At 43.4% G+C, this 27,045-nt stretch overlaps 1 protein-coding gene across 1 annotated transcript; it reads right to left on the bottom strand.

Annotated features, from left to right (window-relative positions):
- Nucleotides 1-7,396: 7,396 nt before the first annotated feature.
- LGI2 (leucine rich repeat LGI family member 2) lies at nucleotides 7,397-26,625 on the bottom strand. Its single transcript, XM_057365066.1, has 8 exons — nucleotides 26,444-26,625; nucleotides 26,283-26,354; nucleotides 23,365-23,436; nucleotides 20,101-20,172; nucleotides 19,473-19,544; nucleotides 18,256-18,425; nucleotides 13,350-13,514; nucleotides 7,397-10,817 (listed from the first exon to the last, which is right to left on the bottom strand). The coding sequence occupies exons 1-8, from the start codon at nucleotides 26,623-26,625 to the stop codon at nucleotides 10,000-10,002; spliced, it is 1,623 nt and encodes a 540-aa protein (XP_057221049.1). The 3' UTR covers nucleotides 7,397-9,999.
- Nucleotides 26,626-27,045: the final 420 nt, after the last annotated feature.

Here is a 27,045-nt window from a genome sequence, read left to right as displayed (position 1 = left end):
GGTTACTGTCCTCCTGAGCCAGCACCATCTCTGCAGAGGTTCACATCTGCATGGTTACTCCACCCTATCTCTGGGCCTGGGCTGCATCAAGAGAGGAGAGGACAGAGCTCAGCACAATGCGTTGTCTTTCTGTCAGAAACCACCTCTGTCTCCAGAATAGGTCTCCTTCCACTCCCTGAGCTGCTCGTGACCCCATGTTGACTACCATAAATCTGAGGTGCCAACAGAGGAATTGAGAACTAGGCAAGGAAATATCTTTGAAATAATCTTTTCATCCCAAAGAGTCAGAAAGCAAAGAGCAAGACCTCAACTTCKGAAGCTTCTGCCAAGAACACACGGTCACAGATGCACAGTGGCACACCTGCATCAGTGCATAGTGCAATGATGCCCAGCCCAAAAAACCCATGAGCACTGTGGAGACCTAAGGATGTAACGATYTGAAGTGCTGTTGGTGCAGTACTTTGCCTCAGCCATCCGCCCCTGTCAGGTGGGCAAATTTCTGTGGTTTCCCATTCCTCTTGGTCAACACTGGTGCTACAATCACACAGATCAAACTATGTTGCTCTTGGTGTTTGTCTTACCTACCTAACCATCAACCTGAAAGAAAACCAACTGCAGTGTGCACCAGTTGAAGTTGTCCTTTTGTGCTTTTTCTTGAAAGGCATTTAACAACCTGTGAATAATCACCACCTGTGTGGTCTTTCTCAGTAGGCAGCCAAGCAGGAAGAGGCAGAAATCCCTAGCAACATGGAATCATAAACCAGCTCTTTTTTTACTTCCCTTGAATTTCCATCTGTAACACCCATACAGGTCTTGACAACAAATGTCATATGTTTTATTGTGATGGATATTACTTGCAAAAGGCAAATGARTTTCCAAAGGATTGAATTTGCTACCATGAGACACAATGCAAATAATTTGGGGTTAAATACAAAGAGACAAAGGAAAACTCTGTTGTTAGAGTAAATACAATCTCACTGCTTTGCATTCAGTTTTAGAGTGTTCATGAATATCTTTGTTTTCCGTAACCTTGCACGTTATTGAAAAAGATCTTTCATTTGCTTCTACTCTTTGCAATTTCTTTAGATATTCTATTTCCTTGCATCTGCAGAAACTGAGCTGTTTTTTTGTGTGCTTGACAAACCATCAACATCTGCATGTGAAAGATTTCAGAGAAGAAACAGTAAAAAAAAACAGAAGATAGGAGTCTTTCCTAATMATTTTTCCTTTGATTTTCAGACACTTGTGTAATAGGATGTATCCAACAGTGAATTTTTCTGAAAATATATTTAAACTGAGCAAATTCTGATTTGATTTGTTGACACTAGAGAACAAACTCAGTGAAAGAAGTCGTCTGTCTTGCTCAGAAGCTACCTCAGACTGAAGCTGCATTTTGATTTGAGAGCATGAAACAAAAATGCAGAATTATGCAGGACTGATACCTGCTGGAGGTCATGCTTGTAACTGGATGGTCGTCTGGCACACTGAGGTGGCACATTTCAGTACCTACTCAAGTTCATGCTGCAAAAAGCARGGAGTATGGAAAGGTGCTGTGAGCATCTGGGCATGTTTTCTGCTTTCCCACATAAAATGGTTTGCAGCTGTGCTGTGCCTTGGTTTCTTGATGACAACAATTGCCAGGTTTTACCAAATAAAGGAAGAAAAGGCCTAAACCCCATCCCTAGGGGTTTACATCAACTGGAACAATCTTCCTCCCAGTTTATCTTGCTGAATTATTCACGTAAATCAGGCKTTTCTGACTGAAATTTGCTTTGTACAAAATAAGCTGTAAGAGCAGTTGCCACATGTTTGTGCCCTCCCCAGGTAGGAGGAGCTGCTCCCCAAGGCGCTCCTATTCTAATTTTCTGTTCTTGGAAGAATTTAAATCCACTGCTTGTAACACTCTCTTTTCCCCTAAGACCTGGGCACCCTTGGACGCTGCCTGTGTCCAAAACCATACATCACTTCCAAGAAAGCAAAGGAGTTGCTTATCTAATCTCATTTCCAAGTGTGGGCTCTGGGAAGCACCAGGACTGGGATCCAGACCCTGCCTTCCCTCAAGATTGGAGAGGGTTGAGCTTTCCTATCACCCAAGTTTTTAGAAATAATGAGGGGCCCAATAAGGAGTCTCTCATGCCCATCCATGGGGAGACAACAGTCAGCAACTCATCCCCCTAGATCAGAGGGCTTGTGAAAGGCCATTTTGTCACAGTTGTTATGTCTCTAGATAATTTCTACWGTGTTTACCTCAGTGTCAGTGTTCATGGGTAACTACAGATATTTGGTGTAAAGGGTAAATGCTGACTGAGCTGTCAGTGTAGACGAGTGAAGGTGAAGTACAGCAGGGTACCCAAAGATGAGCCTGAGATGTTTTTACTCAGGACAAACTTCGTGCCTTGGGCTGCACCTGGGAGCAGTAGGGGTGACTCACCCTCTTCCCTAAATTATACCACTAYGAGGGGCATGCATCAGACATTAGCAATCTCCCAGTTATTCCAGAAGTTAGTGCGCTGTGCCAACTCATTAGTTCCTAAATAGCTCCAGTGTCAGTGCTGAGTGGTGACTTAACTGACTGCTGACATTCACTACAAGGTCACTAAGCTCAGTCTATACTTAGGAACACTTTGGTGCTGTAAATGACATGGAATTGATTTAATCTACACGATGCCTTTGTCTCTGATGATCCTTCCTATCACGGGTCTGACCAATGTGGACAACGAAGGTAGAAGACATAATTAATATTCAGTTCACTAACTAAAACCTGGAGAGGAGTCTCAGTAAAGCGAACATTGTAGACAACACCAGTAAAGAATCAAATAGCAGCTGAAAATGTGACCATTCCTGCATTTTTTTTCTAAGGAATCTAGTGTGCCTCTACTGATGACTGCAGCAAATGTGCAGCATTTCTCACTGCAGAGAGCTCTCCTTGATTTGCACAGCTCTCTCTACAGTCCACATACTGCAAATGGATTCTTCCCTCTCAGTGCTCACTGAAGTGGATCTCCCTGAAAAGGCCCAGTGCCTACGGCCAGATGACAAAGACACATACAGCTCCATGTGGCAGCCTCCAGCTTTCAGCATCTTCATAAACTCCCAAATTCAAAAGGTAATTCTCATCCCCCTACCCCTACAGCTGTTAGCACATCAGCAAGTAATTGGTGCCAAGCTACAAGAACCTCTTTGTTCTCCTCTGCCCACCACACCAAAGGGCCATGATTGGCTCCAGCTGGCCCTCATTGATAGTCTATCAAAAATATCAAAAGAATAATTATCCTCAGCTGACCTGCAGATGTTGCTACCAGACACCCTACAACAATAAAGATAAATATCTCAGCTGTCATTTAAGGGGAAATGGCATATGGTTCTTCAAGTCTGATGATTCAGACATAATAATCTCCCAGCAATTATGAAGACAGAGGCAAAGAAAGAAAATTGAAAGGAGATAAACTCTCTATTACCTTCCATTTTGCCCCCAAAGCTGTCTTCATCTGTGTCTGAGAAAAGCAAAGGAACCAATCACTATTTGTTACGAGCAAGGCAGCACARGATTGGCAAGTGTGTCTGCACATATGTGCATACTGTTGAAGCCAAGGGCAGCAAAAAGGCATTGAAGTGTCCGTTAGTTCTATATTTCTCTTTATTTTCTTGGCTGAGGTYTGGTACACCTTTAATGTGGCTTGAAGCAAGCCATGTGGGAGCCATGTATCTCCTGCAGTGCTGGAATGGGTTGGCTCAGGCACACCAGCTTCCTGCACCTCTGTACCTGCACTATCATATGGGGTGGGACTTGAATTCAGCACAGATGTGAGCACAGCCCTCTCCACACTGCTGCCATCCAGGATTTCTTTATCATTTTCCAGCTCAAAAAGCAGTGAATGGTGGGTTTTGGGTTGGTTTTTTTTTTTTATTCTACCTGCACTCTTCTTCAGTCAGCAATACACTCCAAGCTCATGCAGTCTGTGTTGTGACAGAGAAGGAGAGCTGGCCAGGCTTTCACAATCCCAAGTGTATGGGGGTTTATTTGACAAGCTCCAAATATGAGGTTTCACCCTTAAAAATCATAACAATTGCATGGTAGCTATTCCTCTGATAGAGGTAGCTGCAGTAAGTTTGTGAGGAGTAACTGCAGGACTCTGTYGTTACTCACTTCATTAAGTCTTAATTGTAACGATTCAAGGTGCAACCCCAGAACCATAATCAGATCCTGAGGTGACAGAGGCACAGATAATTGTAATGAGCCTTCCTCTGAAATGAAAGGCCTGCAGTTTTCTCCCCAGATGCTAATGGCACAAAGCAGAGTCAGAAAATGCTGTCAGCAGGAACCAGGAGAGGCTGGGGATCCAAGCAGACCCCTGGGCTTCAGAGTTTGCAAACAAATAGCAGGCAGATGCCATTAACCAGAGTTGCTGATTTAACTTCTCTTTCCTCTGTCTATTTCTAGCTTCCTCTCAGAAGCATCCCAAGGAAACCTACACCATCCTGGCCCCATGGGTACTTTGTTTTCCTTAAATCCCTGGCAAAACTTTTTTCCATACTGGCAAGACCAAAAAGAAAGAAACGGAAGAGAGAGATTAATCCAAATGCAGCTCTCTCCTTCTACCTGCCAGCCGGGGCTCTATCCACATTGACCCCAYCAGCACTGGGTGCTGAGTACTTTCTTGACACCCTGGCCTTCCATTCATGGGACTAAAATGAAGAATTAACTGTCAGGRCACACCTGCAACTAGAGGATGAGTCAGCCCCAAGGGGCTGCTGAGTCAGAAGAATTGAAAGCCACTGAAGTTGGAAAATGAGCATTCTTGTACAATCCAGTGCTAATGTCCAAGCAGGAAATAGAAATGAACTTTGGAATAGAAGTCAACAATTACAAATGAATAAAAATGGGAGCAATGCTACCAGAAGCCCTTCATTCTGGTGATGTCATGGTTCCCAAATGCCCTTCAGAAATGCAAATTGCYTACAATGTAATAAAAAGGGCATTTTCTAGAGTGTGCAGAGCTTGCATAGTTTAATTAAGCATAAACTAGGGTGACTCTTGAAAGGAAAATGATGTGGATTGCATTCTCTGAGTGACCTTGGAAAGGCACTTACAACTTTCTCTACATGGCAATTAAGTAAACTCACACTTCATATGCTGTCACTCCTATTCTTTTCCTTTATTTAGAAAGATATTTTTTGTTCCCTCAGATTCCCTGATCTCACACTGATTTATCTTTGTGCTTAGAAGACGTGATTTGTTTCCCTCAAGGTAACTAAGCATTTGTCTACAGTCTCACCATCTCTAGTTCTCTAATCTCTACTTCAATATTACTTATATTAAAATTCTGGCATGTGCTTTCCTTGCTTTCCCCAAATTCTACCTAGGCTGCCTCACAGACATGGCAAAACTGCAATGAATGTGACCAGCAGGCTGAGGGAGGKGATTCTGTCTCACCACTCTCCTCCAGTGAGACCCCACCAGCTATGCAGTTCCCACCAGAGCAAAAACATTGACCTGTTGGAGTGAATCCAAAGGAGGGCCWCAAAAATRGTCACAGGGCTGGAGCCCTTCTCCTACAAAGACAGTGAGAGAGATGGTGGTGTTCAGCCTGGAGAAGAGAAGGCTGTGGGGAGATCTCATTGTGTCCTTTCAGTACTTAAARGAGGYCTGTGAGAAAGATGRGGACAGACTTTTTGGTAGGGCCTGTAGCAACAGGAGAAGGGATAATGGTCTTAAGCTAAAAGAGAATAAATTCAGAGTAGATGGAAGAAAATTTTGAAGATAAGGGTGGGGTAACACTGGAACAGATTGTSCAGAGAGGTGATAGATGCCCCATCCTTGGAAACATTCAAGGTCAGGTTGGACAGGGCTCTGAGCAGCTTGATGTGGTTGAAGATGTCCTTTCTCATGGTGGGGATTTTGAATTCCTCATCACACAGTTCTGGGGCAAGAATGGCAATGGCTTATGGGGGTATTGGTACTCAGGGATTTGGTTTTGTAGCTGCTATTTGAACTCTTTCACAGTATGAGTCTCTTATGTGGGGGAGCTAACATTATGTGGCCAGCTGGTTTTATCAGATTCCAAAGGTCCGTTTTGGGGTCCAWTAGATCATCAAACCTCAGTTTCTCAGAAAGGAGGCTGACTGTATGGGGAATGCAAGGGCTGTCAAGTGCCTGGTTTACTAGGAAGCAGAAAAAGAAAYCCAACCAGTGTTAGCAACTCAGCCCCATTTCTTCTGGGATAGGGCATGAGAAAGAAGCCTCAGTAATTCTGGGCTCTGAGCAGTGCTGCCAAGAGGGAGTGGTGGTAGCAACTCATCTCTGGGGGCCAAGAGTGAATGGGGCTGAGGGGATGAGTGGGACTCTTACGGCTGTTCTTACACATCTGCCTTTTGCTTGACTTTTCAATAAGGCCCTGCTCTGTCTTCCCCTTGAAATTTGCAGAGTGACCACCTTGCATTGCTCTTTGGGAATGCTTTTCTCTTGGTATCTTGCTATGACTTTCAAGGAGTAACAGATACTTTCCAAGGAAGATTTGAAGAATGTGGTAATGGGTGGAAAAAAAAAGTTCACCTAGCAAGGGCAAAGAAACCAGGGGAGGGTAGGTGGGGAAACAGTGCTGATTTGCAACTGATGTTTGAGCTATGATGGAGTTTCAGTGAACCACACCACAAGGGCTGCTGACTCATAAAAAGGTGGAATACCCAAAAGGAAAGCAATGATCCCAGCAATTGCATCCCATTATGGTATGTCAGACATRTCTTTGATTGCACAAGCCTATAATTAGTTACAGAGTTATTAGTGCCRTTTCTGAGGAGCTAACAGAAAACAGAAGAATTATTCCCTGTGTTAGTGACTTGCAGGATCAGAGAATAACGCTCAAGGATTGCTTTAAATAGAATGYATTCACTGCTGATAGATTTATTATTTCAATTTCAGAGTAAATGTCAATGATTCTGTAAAACTTAACAAACTTAAGCGATCCCAGAGCAAAGATCTGAAAGTCTTGGGATTAATTTTAGGGCTTGGTTCCTATTCACTCAGCATGTAAGAAATCCACCTAAGTATCTCAAGTATTAAAAAAAAAATATTTTAAAACTAAGATCTCGTGATTTTGTGGTAAAGGAGCTCCTGTGCGAAGCTCGCAGCAATMGCTGCTTTACATGCTTGCTGACACTAGATGGGGTGTAAGGAAAGAGTGAAGGGGAAAATCAGGGAACAGCAAAACCTTGGCGGTCTGAACTATCTCATGTACAGAAGGATTTAACTAATCTGAGCACAGCTTCCTCCAACTTAYCAAAAGGCAAACCCGATCATAAATAAAACAGGGACCCATTTGCCTACYCTGTCCAGTGTGGATCCTCCCAACGAGGATATTTTAACACACATAATGCACCACTGTTAGTCACATTAACTACATTTTATTCATATATTGAAAGAGTACATMCACATGTCAGTAGCATAGATTGCATCAGCTCCTCTTTACTAAAAAAAGCTCAATATATTTACAACTTAAAATGCTCCTGCTGTAGCTAGTGCATATTAAATTGATGCTTATATAAACTAATGTTCTTTACATMGATTTATGTATTTCAGAATACATTAAAAATTATTGGTGGCATGTTCTGTTATCCTTTTTCACTGTCCTGATGGTCTAACATTTGCAATGAATTATGGATATGCATATTTTATTTACTATTCAAAACAATTTCTATTACAGAATATAGGCCATGGAGACAAACCCATGGTTGCATTTGGAAAGGCAGAAAGTATTTTCAATGATTAGTGATTTCTGGTTTTCTTCCTCCTTTTCCTTGGAAGCAGCAAGAGCAGAACAAGGCTCTTTTTGAGATCCTGCCTTTGTTTGAATCTGAGAAAAGTACCATAACCTTTTCCAAACCAACAGGTGCTTTTTGCCCTCCCWCTTAGCTGCTTTGACCTCCTGTTGCATGAACTCAGCACAACAGGCAGCCCAGTGTCCAACTCCAGGCTCTTCCTGAAGATGGGAGGGGTGCTGAGCTGGGCTTTCTGGCCAACCAACACAGGTACTCAGCAGAAGCAGCAGCCTGCCTGCAGAATTCATTTCCCTCACTCTCTTCTTTGTGTCCCATGTGAAGCTAGGCAAGCTAGACTCCTGTGGATCACTTTATCCTCTTTATTAAGCCTATCTCTGCAGAGACCATTTTAATTTAATTCAGCTTGATAGCCAAGTCTCAAAATCTCCGTGGCTCTTGAAACAGTACARTCTGCTGGTATTCAATATACAAGCCTTTTTCCAGCATCCTCTTGCWTCCCCCTTCAAGGATCCAATTTCTCTAAACTAGCTTTTCACTCAGGCTGATGCCCCTTCCTGAGTGACCAGTACTCACAGCTAAGCCCTAAAAGAAAACACTGAGAACATGCCATCCTCATCAGAATATGTAACTCTAGTTAAACTTGCATGCTTGGCAGAAAAGGAATACAAAAKGTTTTCCCTCAACATAGGTTAAATAAACATTGCTTGCCAGCMATACCCACTTTAAAAAGTAAACTGGTAACATGGTAAGAAATTGCATTCACTGGCAGATATGAATCTCTTTGTTTTGTCAGATTTGTTAGCTTAATCCTAGGAGAGGTATTGCTAAATGCTACTGCAGAGCATTGGTTTGCATCTACTGCTCTTGACAAAACCCCTGGGACTGACATGGCATTGGGATTCGGAGGGCAAYGCTCAATACTTCAGAGGGTGGGATGGGCCAGGTTGCCAGTGCAGCTAAAAAAAAAMAAAAACCTGGGTTAAACACCTCTGTAGGAAAACACCCCCTAACATATTATTTAAAATCAGAATGAGTCATGCCTCTGACAGGCCAGTAATAGCTTCATTTCATAGCAGAGAGACAAAAATTGGGGAAGACTGTGACGTGCCAGGTCACTGGTCGGTTATGACTCCTCACAGGAGCCCTTGTACATAATCCTCTTCAGCAGCACACTTCACRCCTTGGATATCAGAAAGCCTATGAGAACATCTCTGTTTGTGATCATAGGCCATGTTTCACATGTCCGGGGAAAACAACGTGAAACTCACTCAGCAAGATGGAGAGATAACCCTACGTATTAAGGAATAAAGGACAATTTCCTTTGCTCCTCCTGCTTTATGCAAAGCCTCCCTATTATCCAAGGCAGCAGTGCAGCAGCAAGACATGATAAAACAACCTAGTAGGCTAAGTGATATGAAAACTTAAATAAATATGTTTTGTAAGTGAACAACAAGAGCTCTGATGCACAATTTTGATGGGTAAGGGTGGCAAAGGGCCTTTCAGAACAGTCCCTTGCTGTTCATGGCACCATGCAGACCTCTGGTATTTTCTATGTTAACTTGTTAACATCTCACATTCCTGAAGTGATACACTCTTCTTTTCTGGGCTACCCAGTTACTGTGGGCTGGGCCACTTGTTATGCACAATTTTTTTGCTGAAAAGAACCAATAATGGAAGAAAAACGGCTATAGATTTTGACTCTATCTTCAGTCTGCAATGAATTGAAATGATGCCTTGGATTAACGATGAACAGAAAGACAGATGTTGAAGGAAGAACTCAGTGTATTCTGCAATGTTCCTGTTTGCTTTTGTAATTCATCAGCAACCATGAACTACTGGGTTTAATATTAAAACTTTCATTAGTAAAGCATTAGGAGTCAAGATAATTTTTAMGCTTTATGTGGCTTACTCTTCACTTTCTTTATGAGATGTTCAACTCAAGGTAGTTTTCTGGAAAAAAATTAAATCATTCTCTTAGATGACAACATTAATCCTAATGCACTGCACTCCTCTTTGGATGACTGCAGATTGCAAAGTGTCTTTGAAAAAGGATAATATGGACATGTCATGCAGTAACCATGTAAATGCAGTCCCTGATTAATATGCAAGATTGAAAAGTTCAGAAAATGTCATCATACTCCATAGGTACACCCTGGTTTTGGAAAGGTCTCTTTTTGTTTGTGTATAAATGTCATTCTACATAAATTTYACTCCAGCAGCTTTTCATAAACTCAAGTCAATGATGATATGTTCAAATATTTGAGTGTTTCCTTTAAAACTAGAGGCAAAGAAAAAATCTCTTCGATCTGTTGACACAGCTGTGAAAGACCGTGGTGCTTGCACGTAGATTTCTTTAAATAATCTGAATATCTTCTTTTCACCATCCCACTGGTAAATCTGGGAGAAGGTATAGTCACTTCCCAAGGCTAGGTAGTAATTATTCTTGAAGGAGAAAGGCTGCAGTGTCATGGCTCCTCGGGATGGAAGAGCCTGTATCTCCACAAACTGTTTGCTATTCCACTTCATAACTCTGGAGTCACCAATGAATCTCGTGAGTGTGATGTATAGGTCATCTTGCATCCTGAAACTCTTCACAGCCAAGACATCTTCCATGTTGGGGATTTCACCRTGTGGGACAAATTTTTTGGAGGCTTTGTTCCACTGAAGTATAATGGGCACCTGGGAACGGCTAGAGAGGATTAAATGTGATTTCCCATCTATATCAAGAAACTCAGCATCAGTGTCCCTGAACCACTCATGAAGGGACTGATAGGAATAAAATCCTTTGTTATTCCACTTATACACTGTTGACAAACCTGCTTTGGAGCTATCTGCTATGACAAAAAACATTTCACTGTCTATCTCAAAKAGCTCTATATCATTTGGCTTGGAAATACGAGATTCTTCAATATCCTGGAATTTGACAAACTTCGTCCAGCTTTCGTCAAACTTGTAAATGTGTGATCCACCAAAGAGCTGTGCCACCACCACAAAGACTTGGTCACCAACAAGAATGGCTTTACATCCCACTATAGACTGACCTATTGCCCAAAGGAAATAAAAAAAACAAATACACATGTATTAGCACAGCACAAAGCACCCTTTTAAAACCATAGACACTACCAAATCACTCCTCCCCTTTTYTAAACCTGCACCATCTCATAATTTTGTGTTCTGCTACATGCCATTGGTGTCTTTCCAAGACACTTTCTTGCTTCCCAATAACTGCAGAGATGACTTATCCCACCCTTCAAGGCGTGCAATTATGATGTACCATAAAATCYAATTCCTTTTTATGTAAAATACTTTTAATTTCTCTGTTTATTCAAACAGAGGGCCCCTAATATCCAAAACAATTATTTAAGCTACATTTTATTAYTTAAAAATGACAAGAGATTTTATTTTTCTGTTCATCAGACATCTGATATTCTCTTATTCTTGTAATTTCTATCCTTCCTTCTTAACTAGAAGAATGAAATATACTATCTTTTTCTTGCTCCAAAAGGGTTAGAGTCAGCTTTTTGCTACTGAACATAGAGATACTGATGCATCTTGTGGATATGTCATCTGACAGCASGATGAAAAAGATAAATCTATCTCTGTTGGTTTTGATAGCTATTCTTGAGATTTTGTTAAACTAGAAATATTTAGGAATATTGCAGTTGCCAGATAGATCAGATCATGTTATGGTAAGTTTTGTGAATGTCAAAKTACACTATACAAGAAGCACATCGAAAAGTAACAACCCAACAATTACAGTAGGTTTTGYTGGAAGCAGAGAGAATTCCTTTGTGAAGCACCCAGCTTAAGCAGAACTACAGCTGCACAAGATTCCCAATGCATGTTTGAAYAGTCACTGCAGGACATTTGCCCTGGCTCCTTTGCTGGTCCCCTACCCACAGCTTTCAGAGCTGGCTGGGATGATCTTCCACACTCCCAGGGCAGCAGAGCTGGGAGTACCTCAAGTACACCAAAATATCTGCAGCACAGGCATGAATGCTTCCTCCTCCAGGCTCCCTCTAATACAACTTATTCAAAACCCACTCTACAAGAGCTTTCACAAGTCTCCTGTCTCCTTCTACAGAGGACAGCAATGCTTTTCTCTGCATGTTCACTGTTGAGGCAACCTTAACAACTAGCTCAGCTCCATAACGTTTAAAGGGCTAAATTCAGGTATCCAAATGCCAAGCATACAGTAAGTAGTGAAATTCCCTGTGGAGCTGGCTCCAGAGCTCTACAAAACACTCTTCAGGCTCTGCAGGAGGTGATTTGTGTGCTGTGTCCCCTGGCAAAAACCTCAGGTTCATGTACATTTCAGAGTCCAGAGCTCAAGCTTGGAACTTCCAGGAGCAAACTCTGGGTGTGGAGCTAGCACACARATCCCTGGCAGAAAYGTCTCCTGGTCAGGTYATTCAGAAGAAGGTGGAATACACCTGGAAGGCAGCTGCCTTTGCAAAAGGCTCAAACTCTCAATTTCATTTCCAGAGTTTTTCTAGGGCCCAGCTATCTCTCACTGGGCTGGTGACTTTTCAGTTCAAATATTTTGAACTAATTGTACATATTTTACCTTAATCTGCAAAACACAAACCTAAAAAAGGAATATTTTGAATTTCCAAAATTTTCTGGTAGCTTCTTGTAAACTATTGTTAGTGACACACACAGCTGATCTGAGGAGGTAGGTGCTCTCTGCCTTAGTAGAATTCAACACCAGATGAGGATGCAGCATACTCTGTCTCTCCCAAAATGTAAGGTAAAAATTACCATACACAACAAGGAACAGGAAAAACGGAAAGATGCTCCAGGGATAAATTTTGCTCCTGCGTCTTCAAAATCCCTGGCTTGGATTATCTGGGAAATCASGCAGTGGGTAAGAGCTCTAAAGCCTCTGCTGTCATGGTGTGACTCAGCACCACAGGTGTTGGTTAGGGACAGACCCRTGGTTAGAAAACCAGCATTAGAACATAACCTGGCATCCACACAGGTTTTTTGTTTGATCAGTAATCTGGCCAAGATGTTAATTGAGCATGTTTGTAAATTATAAGCAAATGAGGAAGCTGAGATACAGCACATCTCTTTAGGTAATGATCATAGTTTAAATACTTCTGTTGTTTTAAATAGGYTTCCTGGTCAGTTCATCCAAAAAGCTTCCTTCAGATTTGTTTCCTTCTACATGCAATAGATTATTTTAGTATTATGTTTTGCAGGCACTTTGGCAAGATCAAGTACTCCTTCTGCTTCTGCTTTAACTTGCTTTAAGTTGTGTGATTGAGGCAGTGAGGGCCAAGCTGGGCTATGGTGTGATATTCACAGCAAGTGTTTGTGCCTTCAGAACCATTTACAAGATTGGACAAAAAAAAAGCCTAGTTTATGTGCACAACAGCAAGGTTAAATGTGCATATATTAACAAGATGCACTACTCCATGGAGTCACTCATGTCCAAACACCTCTCACTCTGATCAGCCAAATTCAACAGAGATTCAGGACAAAACCAAAAAAACTTTTCCMATCTACAAATCTAATCCTTGTGAAATGCCAACAGTTCATCAGTGACTGAAATCCCAGTGTCCATTTACCTGTGATATTGTCATAACTCCTGAAATTCATTTCAATGTGATCCCACTCCAGCACCATACAGTTCTCCATGCTGGGCTGTGCAATGGCTACAAACACATCATTCTTTGAGTTGAATGTATCCACTGAAACGGACTGGTAGGGCAAAATCTGGTGGACAACAAAATCTAGAAACATACATTTACAACAGTTAGGATACACCCTTGCTGGAAACACAGAGTAAGTGGTCGCTGATTAGGATGATTTGCACTGGAAAATGAGTGAAATACTCTGGATTTAGTATAACGCTATCATGGCAGTGTCAGTGCTCACGTTAAGCATGCAGCAACAGGGAAAGTGTCTCCTGCTTTAGATATCATGAACTGTCCTCTGGAAATGCATTTGTCAAGGAGATCAAATATGTAAACAGTGAAATAATTCAGATTTTCCAGCTAGGCTGGCTACTATCAGTGAAATAGAGAAGTTTCTTTCCCCACAGCTGGAAGTTGCTTTCCTGTCAAGTGAAATGGCCTTGCTAGAATCACATTCAAGCTGAGAGACAGCAACTACCAGCTGAAGTCCAATAACAACTTAAGTCATGCAAATTTAATCACCAGCAATTTGTGTTATGCTAAACCAGGCAGAAAGTGAAATGATATCTGAAGTTTGCCTGGGGATAACCCCATTTTGCCTAGACCATAGACAAAATGATGTAATCAAAAACTCAGTTAACATAATGTTTTATGGGGCATTGTAATGTAGTTTAGGCATAAAATACAACCAACCTGAAAATTACTATCCAGTGGAAAACTTATCCCTAGACAATAAGACTGAGAAATTGGAGCAACCTGTAAAGATTAGGAGCGTAACTCCAAAATTAAATACTTTTTTCCTCAAAAATTAAGTGYCGTTGTAGATTTAATTTTAAAATTCACTCTGGTTTAAATCAGGAGTCAYCACAGAGCCAATCTGGGGCAAAGTGAGGAGACATGAGGAGACCTGGATCTGAACTGGATCTTTGACCAGACAGCTGTGCAAGGTAACTATTAGCAGAAAAAAATCCATGGTGTAGCAGAGCTGACAAAGGGTCTAAAATGTGTCAGGAGGCCTGCATTGAAGTGATGCATGGATCTAGACATGTAGAAAAGGAAAGGCASCTTCTCTGTGGAGGCATTTCTCTGCAGAACCACGCACTGCTCTGTTTTAAGCTCCATTTGCTACACGCCTTCACCATACACTCCTACTCTGGAAGGGCCTGAGCACCCAGGGATTTTGGTGAAATGGTAATTAAGTCCTCACTCGAGTCCCTTATTTTGGTGCATTATGAAATAATTGCTTCTGAATGAAGAACCCTCTGTTTCTGCATGCTTGAAAGCCTTGCCCTTGAGGAGTTACACTTCTGGAGGATAAAGATAGATGACTACCATTAAAYAAACAGAGCAGATTCCACAGCTGTGAAAGAAATGACAGTCTTCATTCTTCGAGGGACTATTATAAATAGAGCTTGGGCTTGGTTCATAAATGCTGGTAGGCAAACAAGAAAGTTATCTTCATTTTCACTGGAAAACTAAAAGGGTTGACATCAAAGTACGCAGAAAGTAAAAGTAACTGACCRATTATGAAAGGTAGCTAAAGGATGGAGCAATAGCAGATACAGTCACACAAAATAAAAATAATTTTAAAAACTTGAGGAAAAAAACCAAAAAATTAATCCTAAAAAGACATCTCTTGAAATCTGAACAGTTGTGAAACACTTTGGGAAATACGTGAATTGAAACAAACCAGTCTGTGTGTAAAAATGGGTAGGAAAATCATTTGTAATCAGTAAAAAGCAATAAACACTTGGTGCTTTTAGCACCAGCTGGGAATGCCAGACTGTAATGTAGGACAGGGCTACCCAGTAAAAAGTTGCTGCCACATTAAGCTTGCCAAAAATTTAGGCCCTGGAGGCTTGATTTAGTTCTACACACCTTGCTTTAATGCTAGAAAGAACTAGTACAGTAAATACAGGACTGGTGGGGAGCCCTTTTCCAATGTTTTCCTCTTTTAAGTTGGATCCCCTGGACGAGAAGGGAAGAGGACACAGCCCACACTTTCCCCTGTGCTGCTGGCTGCATGAGCCATCCCTCTCTCCCTCCCACTCCACASGCAGTTTGGTGCTCCCTGTCTCAGGACACGTGTTTTCCACGCTGTTTTCTGCTGGCTGAGAGTGGGGACGTCCCCCTATCCTCCAGTCACTTATTTCCCCTCTGCCCCCTCTGAGGTTGAACTGGCATCATGGCCTCAAGGGTAAGGGACCCAATACTTCTATTGGGCTGATTTTCCTTCTGGCAGCCCTTGCTCTGGCTGATCCCAATATCCCGTGGAGCACTGATGCTGCCACAGGAAAGGAGGAGAGTGAAGGGAACACTGGAGGACACTGAGGAAAAATGGGACTGGTGATCTGTTTGGGCAGCTGCTCCAAAACTGTATCCTGCAATTCAGTCCCACACTCCTCACACCCCTTTCTTCCCTGGATACTTCTGCTCCAGGTGAGGCTGCTCAGGACCTGGGTGTACCATCCAGGATGTTTAGTTTCCCTTCCTTTCTCCCCCTACAGGACATCTCCAGGACAGGAGCAAGTATGGAGCAGGTACTTATTCATTTTCAAACTACCTCCCTTCCAGACAGCAGGGAAAGAGAGGACCACTCCAGAAGACAACCCCAGCTAGGTAAAGAAAGGGGGAAACAAGCTTCCAAAGCTCAGGGAGATGATCCCTGCCTGCAGGTATGGGCAAAGCAGGTCCCAGGCATGCACAAAGCCTCTTTCCAGTGGCTSTGGGAGCCTGAGGTCTGTTTTCCAGTCTCCTGAAAGTGAGTTACATGCTCCCCTATGGTGCTCACAGCCTCRGCACAACCCCCTCACACTGTTGAGGAAGAAACACAAGAAATGAAGTGAAATGGCTTAACCTGCTTCCCTGATGCTAGCACTGAGAAATGGAAAAGACAGATGCTATCATGAAAAGAGCCAAAAGCACAGGTCACCAAGTGTTAATCACTTTGCTCTGTGAAGAAACAACAGGATCATTTTGTTCTCTGCCTTTTTAAAAAAAATTTGGCGGCACCTCTTTCCATCTCTGCTGTTATCATTGTAGCAGTTCAGCTGATGGAATGAGCTGACTGAGCCAACAAGACACACATTTCACCAAGCAAACTGCTTTGTTACCACATCCTGCATCCAGTCATGCTCCACACAGAATACCAGAGACCAGAAATGGTGGCAAGTCTGATCCCACCTGGCAAAGGAGGGAAATGCTGCACTAAAGACTAACATGACTAAAAGGTTTGCAGAGCCCTGCCCATCACTGACTGGGAAAGGAGAATACACCCATGGGGTACTCTGCTTTATTTCAGAATACAGTATAAGCCTAGGCCTGTGACTAATCAATCCTCAAGGAATTAATATGGGTAATTTACACTCCCTTTGGATCTGGGGGAGGCAGTGGCAGAGAAGGAGAAAGCGGCAGTGGCCTGACACCACAGACCACCAAGGTCATGCACAACAGGGTATGACAGCTGCGTGCTGTGCTGGGGGAACGCTTCTCTGAGGGCATTTGAGCAAATATTCAGCTCAGCAATCCTTGCCCCATGGAACGCCTTCGGTCCCCAAAAACTCTACAGGACATAAAATTCGATTTACGCTTAGTGTAATTTTGCTTACAGCACACAAAGGGACAATGTTGAGGGTGAGTTTTGCCTGTAGCCATTATATAATGTCTAGGTACAAAAAGGTGATGGGRGCAGGTAGGTCAAGATAGGCTTGAGGACCATGTAAGGCTTTCCCTTGTGCACTGTTAGCTCTACAAAATTCTTAAACCAGATTGCAACGAAATAAAGACTGTTTTTACTTTGCACTGCTGCTTCTCACTGATTGGGCAGGCATGGGAATGTAACTTTGGTACTGTTCTAAACTTCACTGCTCTCCTGTGTTTGACACTCTTTTATGCAGCAGATTATTGCACTTTACCTCTGCTGCTCTTCTGACCTAATTTTGAATTCTGAGTTCATTCTCCTTTCCTTCATATATTGCCATTGAAGCACTTTTCATACCTTTTCCTGAAATTTCATTTTACATTACTAGTAATCAACTTTTCTGTTGTCTTTTAATAATAATGACTGACTTGATGACAGATGAGAACTTGCACACCTTTGATATTACTGTCTAGAAAGAAGGCAGAGTGCTGACATCCTATTAAAAAAAAAGATGAAAAACAATACTTGCAGCTGATATTTTCAGTTACATGATGTGACTGCTTTTAAAGATAGGTAACTGCAGCAGTTTGGTCATAAAATATAAGCATAACCACATGCAAATTTTTTTCACCCCCTTCAGCATGCTTTACATTACTTAGAAAAAAAAAATCAAGACCCTAAGCAAGACAGTATTCAGAGTATTATTGGACTTTTCAACTTAATGGAGTTCCATGAACAACTGCTGGCACAATTGCCACCACATTTGATGCTAATAAATCATGATTTATGAAAATAAAGATAACAGATATAGCCACATTTTTGAACTTATTTTCATTGCTTTCTGTGAAATACAGAGATTTTGGGAAGCCCATCTGCCATAACTAGATGGCTTTATTCCAGACAATAGAAAGCATTCTGTGATGAATATTAAGCCACAAATTGAGTCATAATCAAGTCTTTTGGAATATGAATAGTCAGAGCTCTTCTCCCATTATCACTKAATCCAAATAAAAACTCAGTACTTACTTTGGCTTCAAAATGTAATTTTTCCATTTTGTACTTTTTCTAGTACTTGGAAGTGCTTTGTATGTAACCCTTTCCTCCCCCCAGGTCATGCTCATAGAAGTGAAAGGGAATCATCTAAACTTCTGATATTTAACCATTTGTAGTGTGCTTAGAAATATACATTCTGAATACCTGTAGTGATGCATTCATTATCAAAACTTGTCACATCATTTAACTTCTTATCCTGATATTCTGCTGGACCAATACACAGGACATCAGAAACAGTGGAATTTGTCATCTTTAACCACAAAAACAACCACTTGGCTTTGCAGTCACACTCAAATTTATTTCCCCTTAAATCTCTAAAAAAACACACAGAAATAAACATATTTGAAAAGGTTGATAGCAATATGAGTACTACAGAACTGTTATCACCTTGACATGCTGAATTTCAAAATATCTGATTATCCTTGAATTGTTCTGAACTGATAACAGGGAAGTTTCTTAAGTTTTATTCGGACTCCTTTATTATGAACTCTCACCAAATTTTTTGGAAAACTGTTGCAGTCTCAGGTCATATATAATCATAGTGATAGAGCACTGTGATTCATGTGTAAAGTTACTTTTTTTGTAAGTTTCCATAGGATGAGGTCTGTAATGTAATACATCCTGACACTCGGGTTGAAAGCTGCAAGCCTCCTTGGCACCATTTACTGCTGATAAATCCCATTTCTTCACTGAACTGTTCCAGTAGCGCTGCTTGACAGAGCAGCCTTGCAGGTGTAAAATACATATCTAAGACTTGTATTTTTAGAGTAGCTGCTGATGTAGAGTCAATTTAACTTCTTCCTACTAATGTATGTGCATTTTCAGCACTGTACTTATTCCTTGATCCTTTGGCAATTTCTGTGGCTTCTGAATTTACTTGGCTGTTTGGAAGAGCCAGACCAAAAAAGGGGAATCCTAGGAATACTGACAGAACGTCAGCAATGTGCTAAATGGCACAAAAACAAGGGGGAAAAGAGCTTATTTTTTAAAATTTCCCTTTTACTAAAATAATCTCAGGAAATCCATGCAACAATARCAGGGAAAAATGTTCAGAGGAACTGTAGTTTTAAAATTCATTGTCTCCCTTTCCCTAAAACACAATTTACACGAGACATCAGAAAGAAATACAAAAACACAAGCTATGCACAGCACCTCGAGAAGCAACAGTGATTTAAGAAACAGCAGTTACTTTAGAGGAATCTATCAAGCAAACAATTACAAAATTAAGAGCGAGAACAAAAGAATTACACTTTTTTTTTTCTGTGTAGATACCAGATACAGCACCACATACCCAAAACCTAAAACTGAGAGGAAGAGTGACAGAAGCAGGCGGCCAATAGAAAGATTCTCATTTTACTTACAGTTCAATTAAAGAATCTAAATCGTTGAAGACATCCCTTGGCAGAGCTTTGAGATGGTTATTGGCCAAAGAACTAGAAAAGAAAGTTAGAGCTTAATATCATTGCTATCTCTTATCTTGCACTTCTTACCAAGTCTGAGCTCACTCCCAGGTTGTTAATTATCTGGTGCTGTCCAGCCACTGGCACTGTTAGCAGTTACCAGGAACATGCATTAATTATTCTCATTCAAGAATAGAGACTGCTTGAAGTTCACATAAAAGTAAAATATTTAAAGCTTTTTTTTGGCCCAGGTGCTAATGTAACCCACAGAACAAGCACCGAGCACACTGAAAAGAAGCAGRAATGTTAATCTCGAGCAGGCAGTGTGGGGGTGGCAGCACCAGTGCAGCACTGGGGGCACCAGTGTGATCCCAGCCCGAGCTGTGCCTGCACACAGGGAGCCCAAAGTGTGGCAGTGCTGCCCGGGCAGGAATTGCTCTGAGGGTGGTTTTTAATTTATAGATGGCTGTTAACAGCAGAAGGAAGCTGTCACATAGAGGGAAGAGAGGTTTTCTGTGTAGCAGGAAAACAAGTYGTCTTCCAGAAGAGTTTTGTTAGAGTAGAAATTACCAAGTGTTAAATAACTTACAGGTGAGTCAGGTCACGAAGGCCACGAAATGCATTTCTTGAAATGGTTTCAATTTTGTTTCCTTCAATAAATCTAGGGAAAAAAAGAAGTATTTTAAAATACTTTAAGTAACATTATTATTAGTATCACAGTGCTTTAAGCTATGGTTGCCAGATTCAGCATGTTTCTGGGCAGCTCCTTCAGGCTGAAAAGTAGGAAGTGTCAGTGGAGCTGCTCACATCCCCTTTTTCCCTTTCCTTGGGTGGACTGCAAGGAACAATGCAAGCACCTGGCAGCACAAGGGACAGCAAATGACACAAATGCCCAGCAGAAAAGGAACAAAGTGAACAAAGCAAAAAAAAATTACTCATCTCTTGGTAATCCCCTCAGTATGTGTTGTGTGAGGTGACAGACCTGCACAGGAGAGGCTCCTGAGACAGACTGAAGAAGCTGAAGTTATACCTTGCCCTCTCACAAATCATCAGTGTTGTCAAAGCAGGGGCAGCACAGCAGTGCCAGGGCTGCAGACCTGCTCTGATGGGGCTCCAGGGGCTGCACACACAGTGCCACCTCTGCCCCCACACAGCCCTGATTTGAACTGCACACATCTGTACAAATGGCAAGGCCATTGCCTTGCTTTAGTTGTGGCTGCCACAGTTGAGCTCTCTCCAGCAGGGACATCACCTTTGCAGGCTGCACACAAGTCACGGCCCCATGCACTGGGGGAATAATGACAGGCACGTATCGATTCCAGCAGCACGCTGCTCCTCCTGACTGCAGTCAGCCTTTAAAGGAAGAGCTGATATTTGAGCATCTTGACCCCTGAGCACTTGAGGATCAATTCCTAAATACACCATCATCCCTACAAAGTGATTGCAGCCGGGTGGCCATCAAGATATTGCATGATACAGCTGTAYCTGGATGAAGACAATGGTATGCTGACTTTATAAAAGGTTTTTAGTATAAAAGTGCCTCCCCTATTCCTAAGCAGTTTTGTTTGCCTTCCAGAGAAGTTAGAGGAAAAATGCTATGAGACAAGGTCTCTTCTCAAGACACTCAAGATGGGAATGCAGGAGATGACAAGTGCTCTTGGTTCGCAGTTTAGGTGTAGCAAGGATCCTTCATGAAGAAACTGGGACCCTGACTGCAGGCCAAGGGTGTAGATAAGAAAGTGTTGCATCTGCGTGGGACATGTCAGAGCCAGATCAGCACTGGCTCAGTCAGGGCTGTCTGGGGACACAAATTCAATCCACAAGAGCAGAGAGCCACCCTGCCTGCTGACACCTTCACTGGCACCTGGCATCCCTGCACAACATCAGCTCCCTGGTCTACGCAAATAAACGAGGCTTCACTGCACACACTGCAACAAGCTGGCACTCAGTAACTTGCTGGATTCTTGAGTCACCAAACMTGGTCTCCAACAGGTGCTACTCTGGGAATTCCAGTTTGTTTGCCTGCAAAACTCCTATCTTTCTCAGACCTGTCTCACCCAGACTCTGTRCACAGAGTCAGATAAAGGGTTCATTGATGCCAATATCAGTGCTGCAAATGCAGCGGGACACAGCTGGAGATATATTATATATACACCTAGGTATCATCTAGGGGTGCTTCCCAGCTGCTCTTCAGCCARAGACTTTGTTTGTACACAGGGACCCTTGTTACTCCTTTTTGTCAGTGAGGTTTCCTTCTGCTCTACAAAGTCTGATCCCTGGTAGCTAAGAGACATGAGTTATGGAAGCTGTAATGGTTTTACTGGCTGCATGGTTAAAAAAACAAATCGCAGAGAAAGGCTGCTCACAGCCAGTTCCCAAAAGGTAGAGGGATGATATGCTGGGAAGAGGAAAAGCTCTATGGAATTGGCAGGAATGGCAACCACAACCGTTAACCGAGACCATTTGTTCAGCTGCTAAAAGAATTTGAAACTGTAAGGCTTTACCAGTCTTCATCCTGCTCCCTGGCTTGCAGCTGGTGGCCAGGGACAGAGATTTGCCCTTTGACCAGCTGAGGAGAGCAGGGTGTTTCTTTCAGACAGGGGTCTGGGCTGCAGTGACCAGTACAACCACCACGATGTACGCTGTGGTGCAGGGACAAGCTCATCAGCACTTGAAAGGAGGTCACTGGCAGTGACAAAAAATAATTTTCTTCCTTTTTACAGACATACTGCAAATATTTTTTTTTATTTTTTATAATATCTATTTATTTATTATTATTAATTATACACTAGGAAAAGGGAGATGCTTAGATAACTTGCTATCTCTGAAAAATCCAGATGTAGCTGAATCATGGATTTTAGCATATACCATTTACCATTATCTGCAAATTCCATTGTTGGCTACTTCACATGCACCAGACTATTAACCCTGAATATACCACACCTTAATATCTATTTCCCTGCAAGATTTTAGCAAGTGTCAGTTTTATGAGCATTGTTATTCCTGTAGAAAAGGACAAATGTTTTCCACAGCTACATTTCAGCTCATAAAGGTGGGTGGAAAGAGGGATTTTTTTCAGGTTGTAGTGATCATTTCAAACATACCAACTCATATTGAATAACACAGAGAAATGCCAGTCCTTTGGAGTGCGAAGGGAGGACAACCTTGTAACCAGGGCTAACACTTTTGTTTAAAAGAAAAAGAAAGTGAACTAAAAATAAACAAAAATAAGGACAAGAAAATGAAAGTAATATAAAAATCAACTAAGTGAATTATATAAACAAAAGTAGAGTTAAAGAATTTAAAATAATAATATTAATWTGTACAATAATTTATGTTATATGAAATATATATTTCTATATTTATAACTAATTACGTAAAGATTAGTGCTACAAACATTAAATGGAATATCAGAGAAAAGGCAAAGTAGGAGACGAAAGTTGGGAGAAGAGAACCAGAACCAGGGCTGTTCGGKGCAGTACTCTGCAATTCCTCCTCAGGAAATTCCTGCCCATAAGACAGGCTTTCCCACCTCTTGCCTGAGCTTCAAATCCCCTTAAAAGGGATGGCACCATTCTGGAAAGCCAAGACAAGCTCTTGCTAAGCAGTGCCTGTTTGGTGTGCTGTAATTGCACAGAGACACACACAGACACAATTCATGGCATCTTTTAAAAATGCACAGTAACCTCTGAAAAATCGTGAGCCACCATAAAGAACATTTGCACAGCTGAACATAAATCCTTCAGCTCCTCTGCTTTTGGGAATCACAATAAAGACCAAGACTCTGCAGCAGAAGTCTTGGCAACTTATCAAAACATCTTTATTTATAAAGCACATAAAATATCAAACTTACAGGTATTCTAGATGGAAGAGACCAGCAAAGGCATCATCTCGTATAACAGTGAAGGAGTTGGAGTTCAGCAAGCTGAAAATGGAGAGCAGGCATTAGGAAAGCACATTAAAGCTTGACACACTGGATTATATGCCTGGTGTGTTTATTGCCCATGACCAAACTAATCTTACTGACTCGAGCCCATATTGGCCCTCCAATGTAGCACACATAAAATACTGAGGAATGGTCTATTAAAAAAAATATCAAAAGCATTACATGACAGTAGTTAATGTCCACTACTCCCCAGGAAAAATGCTTGCTGTGCCATTGACCTTGGCTAAATGTAACCTGGTCCTCAACTCTGTGGTCCGCTGAGCAGGACAAGCCATCATTAGATGGCAGGTCTGCTGAGTATGGGCCTCATTTCCTCACCAACCTGGGCTTCCAAGAGCCCACCTGAGCACCAATCCCAAGCACCAGCTCTCATTTGTGCAGTTGCAATGGGCCAGTGCTCACTCATTGCACACTCCCAGGGGAATGCTCCAAGCCTGACCTGCAGATGGGGCACAGCCTGCAGTGTGGGAGGACAGCTGCCAGTTTGTCAGCTGGAAACACAGACATATCCAAAGCCCTGAGACAGAGAATYCTGCTGTCTTTATAAAGCAAAACCCTGCATCCACAGGCGATGAAGAGAGGCAGTGCTGCCTCCTCCAGGCATTGCCTTGCCCTCCTCCCGTGTGAACTTCAGGGACAAAACGTGTTAGAGCTGCACCAGAGAGGCTGTCACCTGAGCCAGGACAAGGCAGCCAGGGAGAAGGATGCCWTGGAAGCTTTGCCAGCAAAGTTTATTCTTTGTGGTATCAAAGCACAACAGCGAATTATCTCCAATGCTGATGTTCAAAGRCAAAGAGGGCGATCTCCTTTCCAGAAAATAGCAAAACTTCTTGTTTGGTCTGAAAAATTAACACTATTCAAAAGATATAATTTGTGGGGAATCTCAGAATTTTTCCCTATGAATGAATATGTCTGCACTAATTGCTTTATTAGAGCAATTGATTAATGTTCCTTTTGTATGGTTTTAGGCATTTTACTAAAATTCATTTAGAAGAATAATGAACATGAAATGCAAACTTTCCCTGTGATCCCTGGATATTATGCTAATACTAGACAAATGTTCCTTAAATTATCCCGAAGAAATCTGACAAAGACACAGACCACCGTCAAAAATAAATCCTTGCATCACTATTTTACTATGATTACTGCCACAGAAGACATTGTCCTGAGGTGCCCATGTGCTTGATTATGCATGCAGCTCTTTATCATTTAATCTTTTTTTTTTCTCATGTTTTAAGGAGAAAGTCACAAATTACACAAACTGACAGAATTTGTCAGTGCCCAAGGTAGTGGGGTGACAAACCCCTCTCGCTCCCACATCTGACTTACCACATAAAGTGACATGAGCAACTTCTGTCTTCCCCAACAACCCACCTCTGCCCCACACCCCCCAATTTCTCCAGGAAATTGGCTACAGCTGAGGAAAAGGGACAATCTCCATCTGCTCTTCCTCTTCCTAGTATCACCATCCAAAACAAGCCAGATTCTCTCCATCTCTAATTTTCCACCCGCAGTTTCTCACCCTTGGATTCCTCCCTTTCCTTCTAAGCTGGCCCAAGTCTGCTGTTCGCTGCCATTTATTGGTGGGCAAGGTCCTCATGTCTTCTGCTCAGGGCTCTGTGCTGACCCCCAACTCTCACAACAACTTGGGTTTTGGGCCASTTTCACATCAAAGGAGGTGAAAGCTTCCACCCCTTGCTTTGCCCACTTCTCCCCAACATTTTGCATGGAGTGCTGCTCCTCGCCGTAGGGAGACAGTCCTTTGAGTTAAACAAAGGAGATGGGGTGATCAAACAGAGGAGCCTGGCCATCCCTGAAGCCTTTAGACACTGCTTCTTGCTAAGACCAATTTTAACATCTAGCTCTGTGGCAAGCACTCAGCCTGGGTTTCAGGCAGGCTTTGAATCTTTTTGCTGAATTTTTCCTTGCGGTGTATCTTTGCCTGGGAGGGTAAAGCAGTCCTTACGGGGGGAGGTGTGGAGGGCCTGCGKGCGGGCAGGCTGCGCTGGGCTGGACAGGACACAGGCTGCTGCTCAGCTTCGCCGCAGAGTACCGGAGAAATGAGTATCCCGGCTCCCCAGGGGGGCTGTACTGCAGTCTGTGTCTGTATCTTCCCTGCTGCCTCCCAGGACAGCTAAATTAAGCAAGTTTGGGTAAGCTCCTGGAGCAGGAGGCACGCACTTAACTGCAACACGGGCACGACCAGGCAGCTTACCTGGGGTCAGGATACAGGGATGGCTGCAAAGCGCTGGGAGCAAGACCACTGTCGCCTGGGACAGAGGACCCCTGGGTCAGATTGGTACYTAGGGGGCCACCCTCCAAGTCGCATGCTGAAGCACGGAGTCATGCTGCAGACAACCAGCACTTCACACACAGAGCATTTTCTCTGAAGTGTGTCCCGGCAGCCTCCGCTCACCCCTCTGTGCCCACAACGTCACAAAGCCAGTGCCAGACTCCTGGGCACAAAGTGAGCAGCAGTGACAGCCACCCCACATGACTCCGGGGGAGAAAACTCAGACTGAAACTTAATAAAGCCGAAGTCAAAACCAGAGGAACTTAGGGCACCATAAAACATTTTGCCCTCCTATATAAAGAAATACATATTTAATGAAGTGGTTTCTGAGCAGAAAATGCATCACTCTTATGAAAAGGCGGCTACATTGGGGAACTGTGCAAGCTGGGGATTTACCCGTTTTCCCCCTTTCTRCAAGGGAAAGGGAACTCTCTTTAGGAGAAACGGGGAGGCTCTATGCTTAAAGGGACTCCATTTAGGAGGAAGGGGCCAAGTGCTACTTGGCCGTGCTCCTTCCCAGTGCCATACTTACAGCAGCTGCAGRGAGGGCAGGTGCGAAAACATCCTGTCCTTGACTTCGGAGAAGGTCCCGTTGACCAGGCTCCTGGAAAAAGAGATGCCCCCCATGAGGCGAGGCGGGCCGGGCCCGCACCCCTCGGCCACCCTSTCCCCGTCCCGCGGCCCCGCACTCACAGCGAGCCCAGGCCGGCGGGCAGGCTGCGCGGCGCCCCCGCCGCCCCCACACACAGCGCCGACTCCCGCCAGCAGCTGCAGGGCGGCCCACAGCGCGGCGGCCTCCGCGGGGCGGCGGGCGGCAGGGCCAGCAGGGCGGCGGCGGCGCAGAGAGCGGGCAGGAGCCGCAGCGGGACCGCCATCCCGGCACCGCCGCGTCCCGCCGGCCGCTCCCCGCCGCCCCCCGCGCCCTGACATCAGCGCGGCGCCGCCTCCGCTGCGGCGCCGGGACGCGGAGGGGGGGTCCCGGCGGGCGGGGCGAGGAGCCGAGCTGCGGGGCCACCTGGCCCTCCGCCTCCCGGAGAAATGGAAACAAACATCCCGCGGGAAGCGGAGGGCGTGGGTGGGCTCCGCTGGTAGCTCCAGGGAGATGCTATCCCGGAAAGTCGGGGGGAGCGTTGAGGTGCTGGAACGTGTCCAGASAGGGGCAACGRAGCAGGTGAAGGGCTRGGGGCACAAGTTCTGCGAGGAGCGGCTGAGGGAGCTGTGAGTGTTCAGCTCGGAGGAAAGGAGGCTCGGGGGGATTTATTGCTCCTTACAACTAACTAAAAGGAGATTGTGGT

This window comes from Malurus melanocephalus, unplaced genomic scaffold (genome assembly GCF_030028575.1).
Source record: "Malurus melanocephalus ecotype Western Australia unplaced genomic scaffold, MMel_1.1 scaffold_47, whole genome shotgun sequence".
NCBI classification, from domain to species: domain Eukaryota; kingdom Metazoa; phylum Chordata; class Aves; order Passeriformes; family Maluridae; genus Malurus; species Malurus melanocephalus.
The sequence above is the reverse complement of the archived record's forward strand: the minus strand, read 5'-3'. Positions and strand labels throughout refer to the sequence as shown.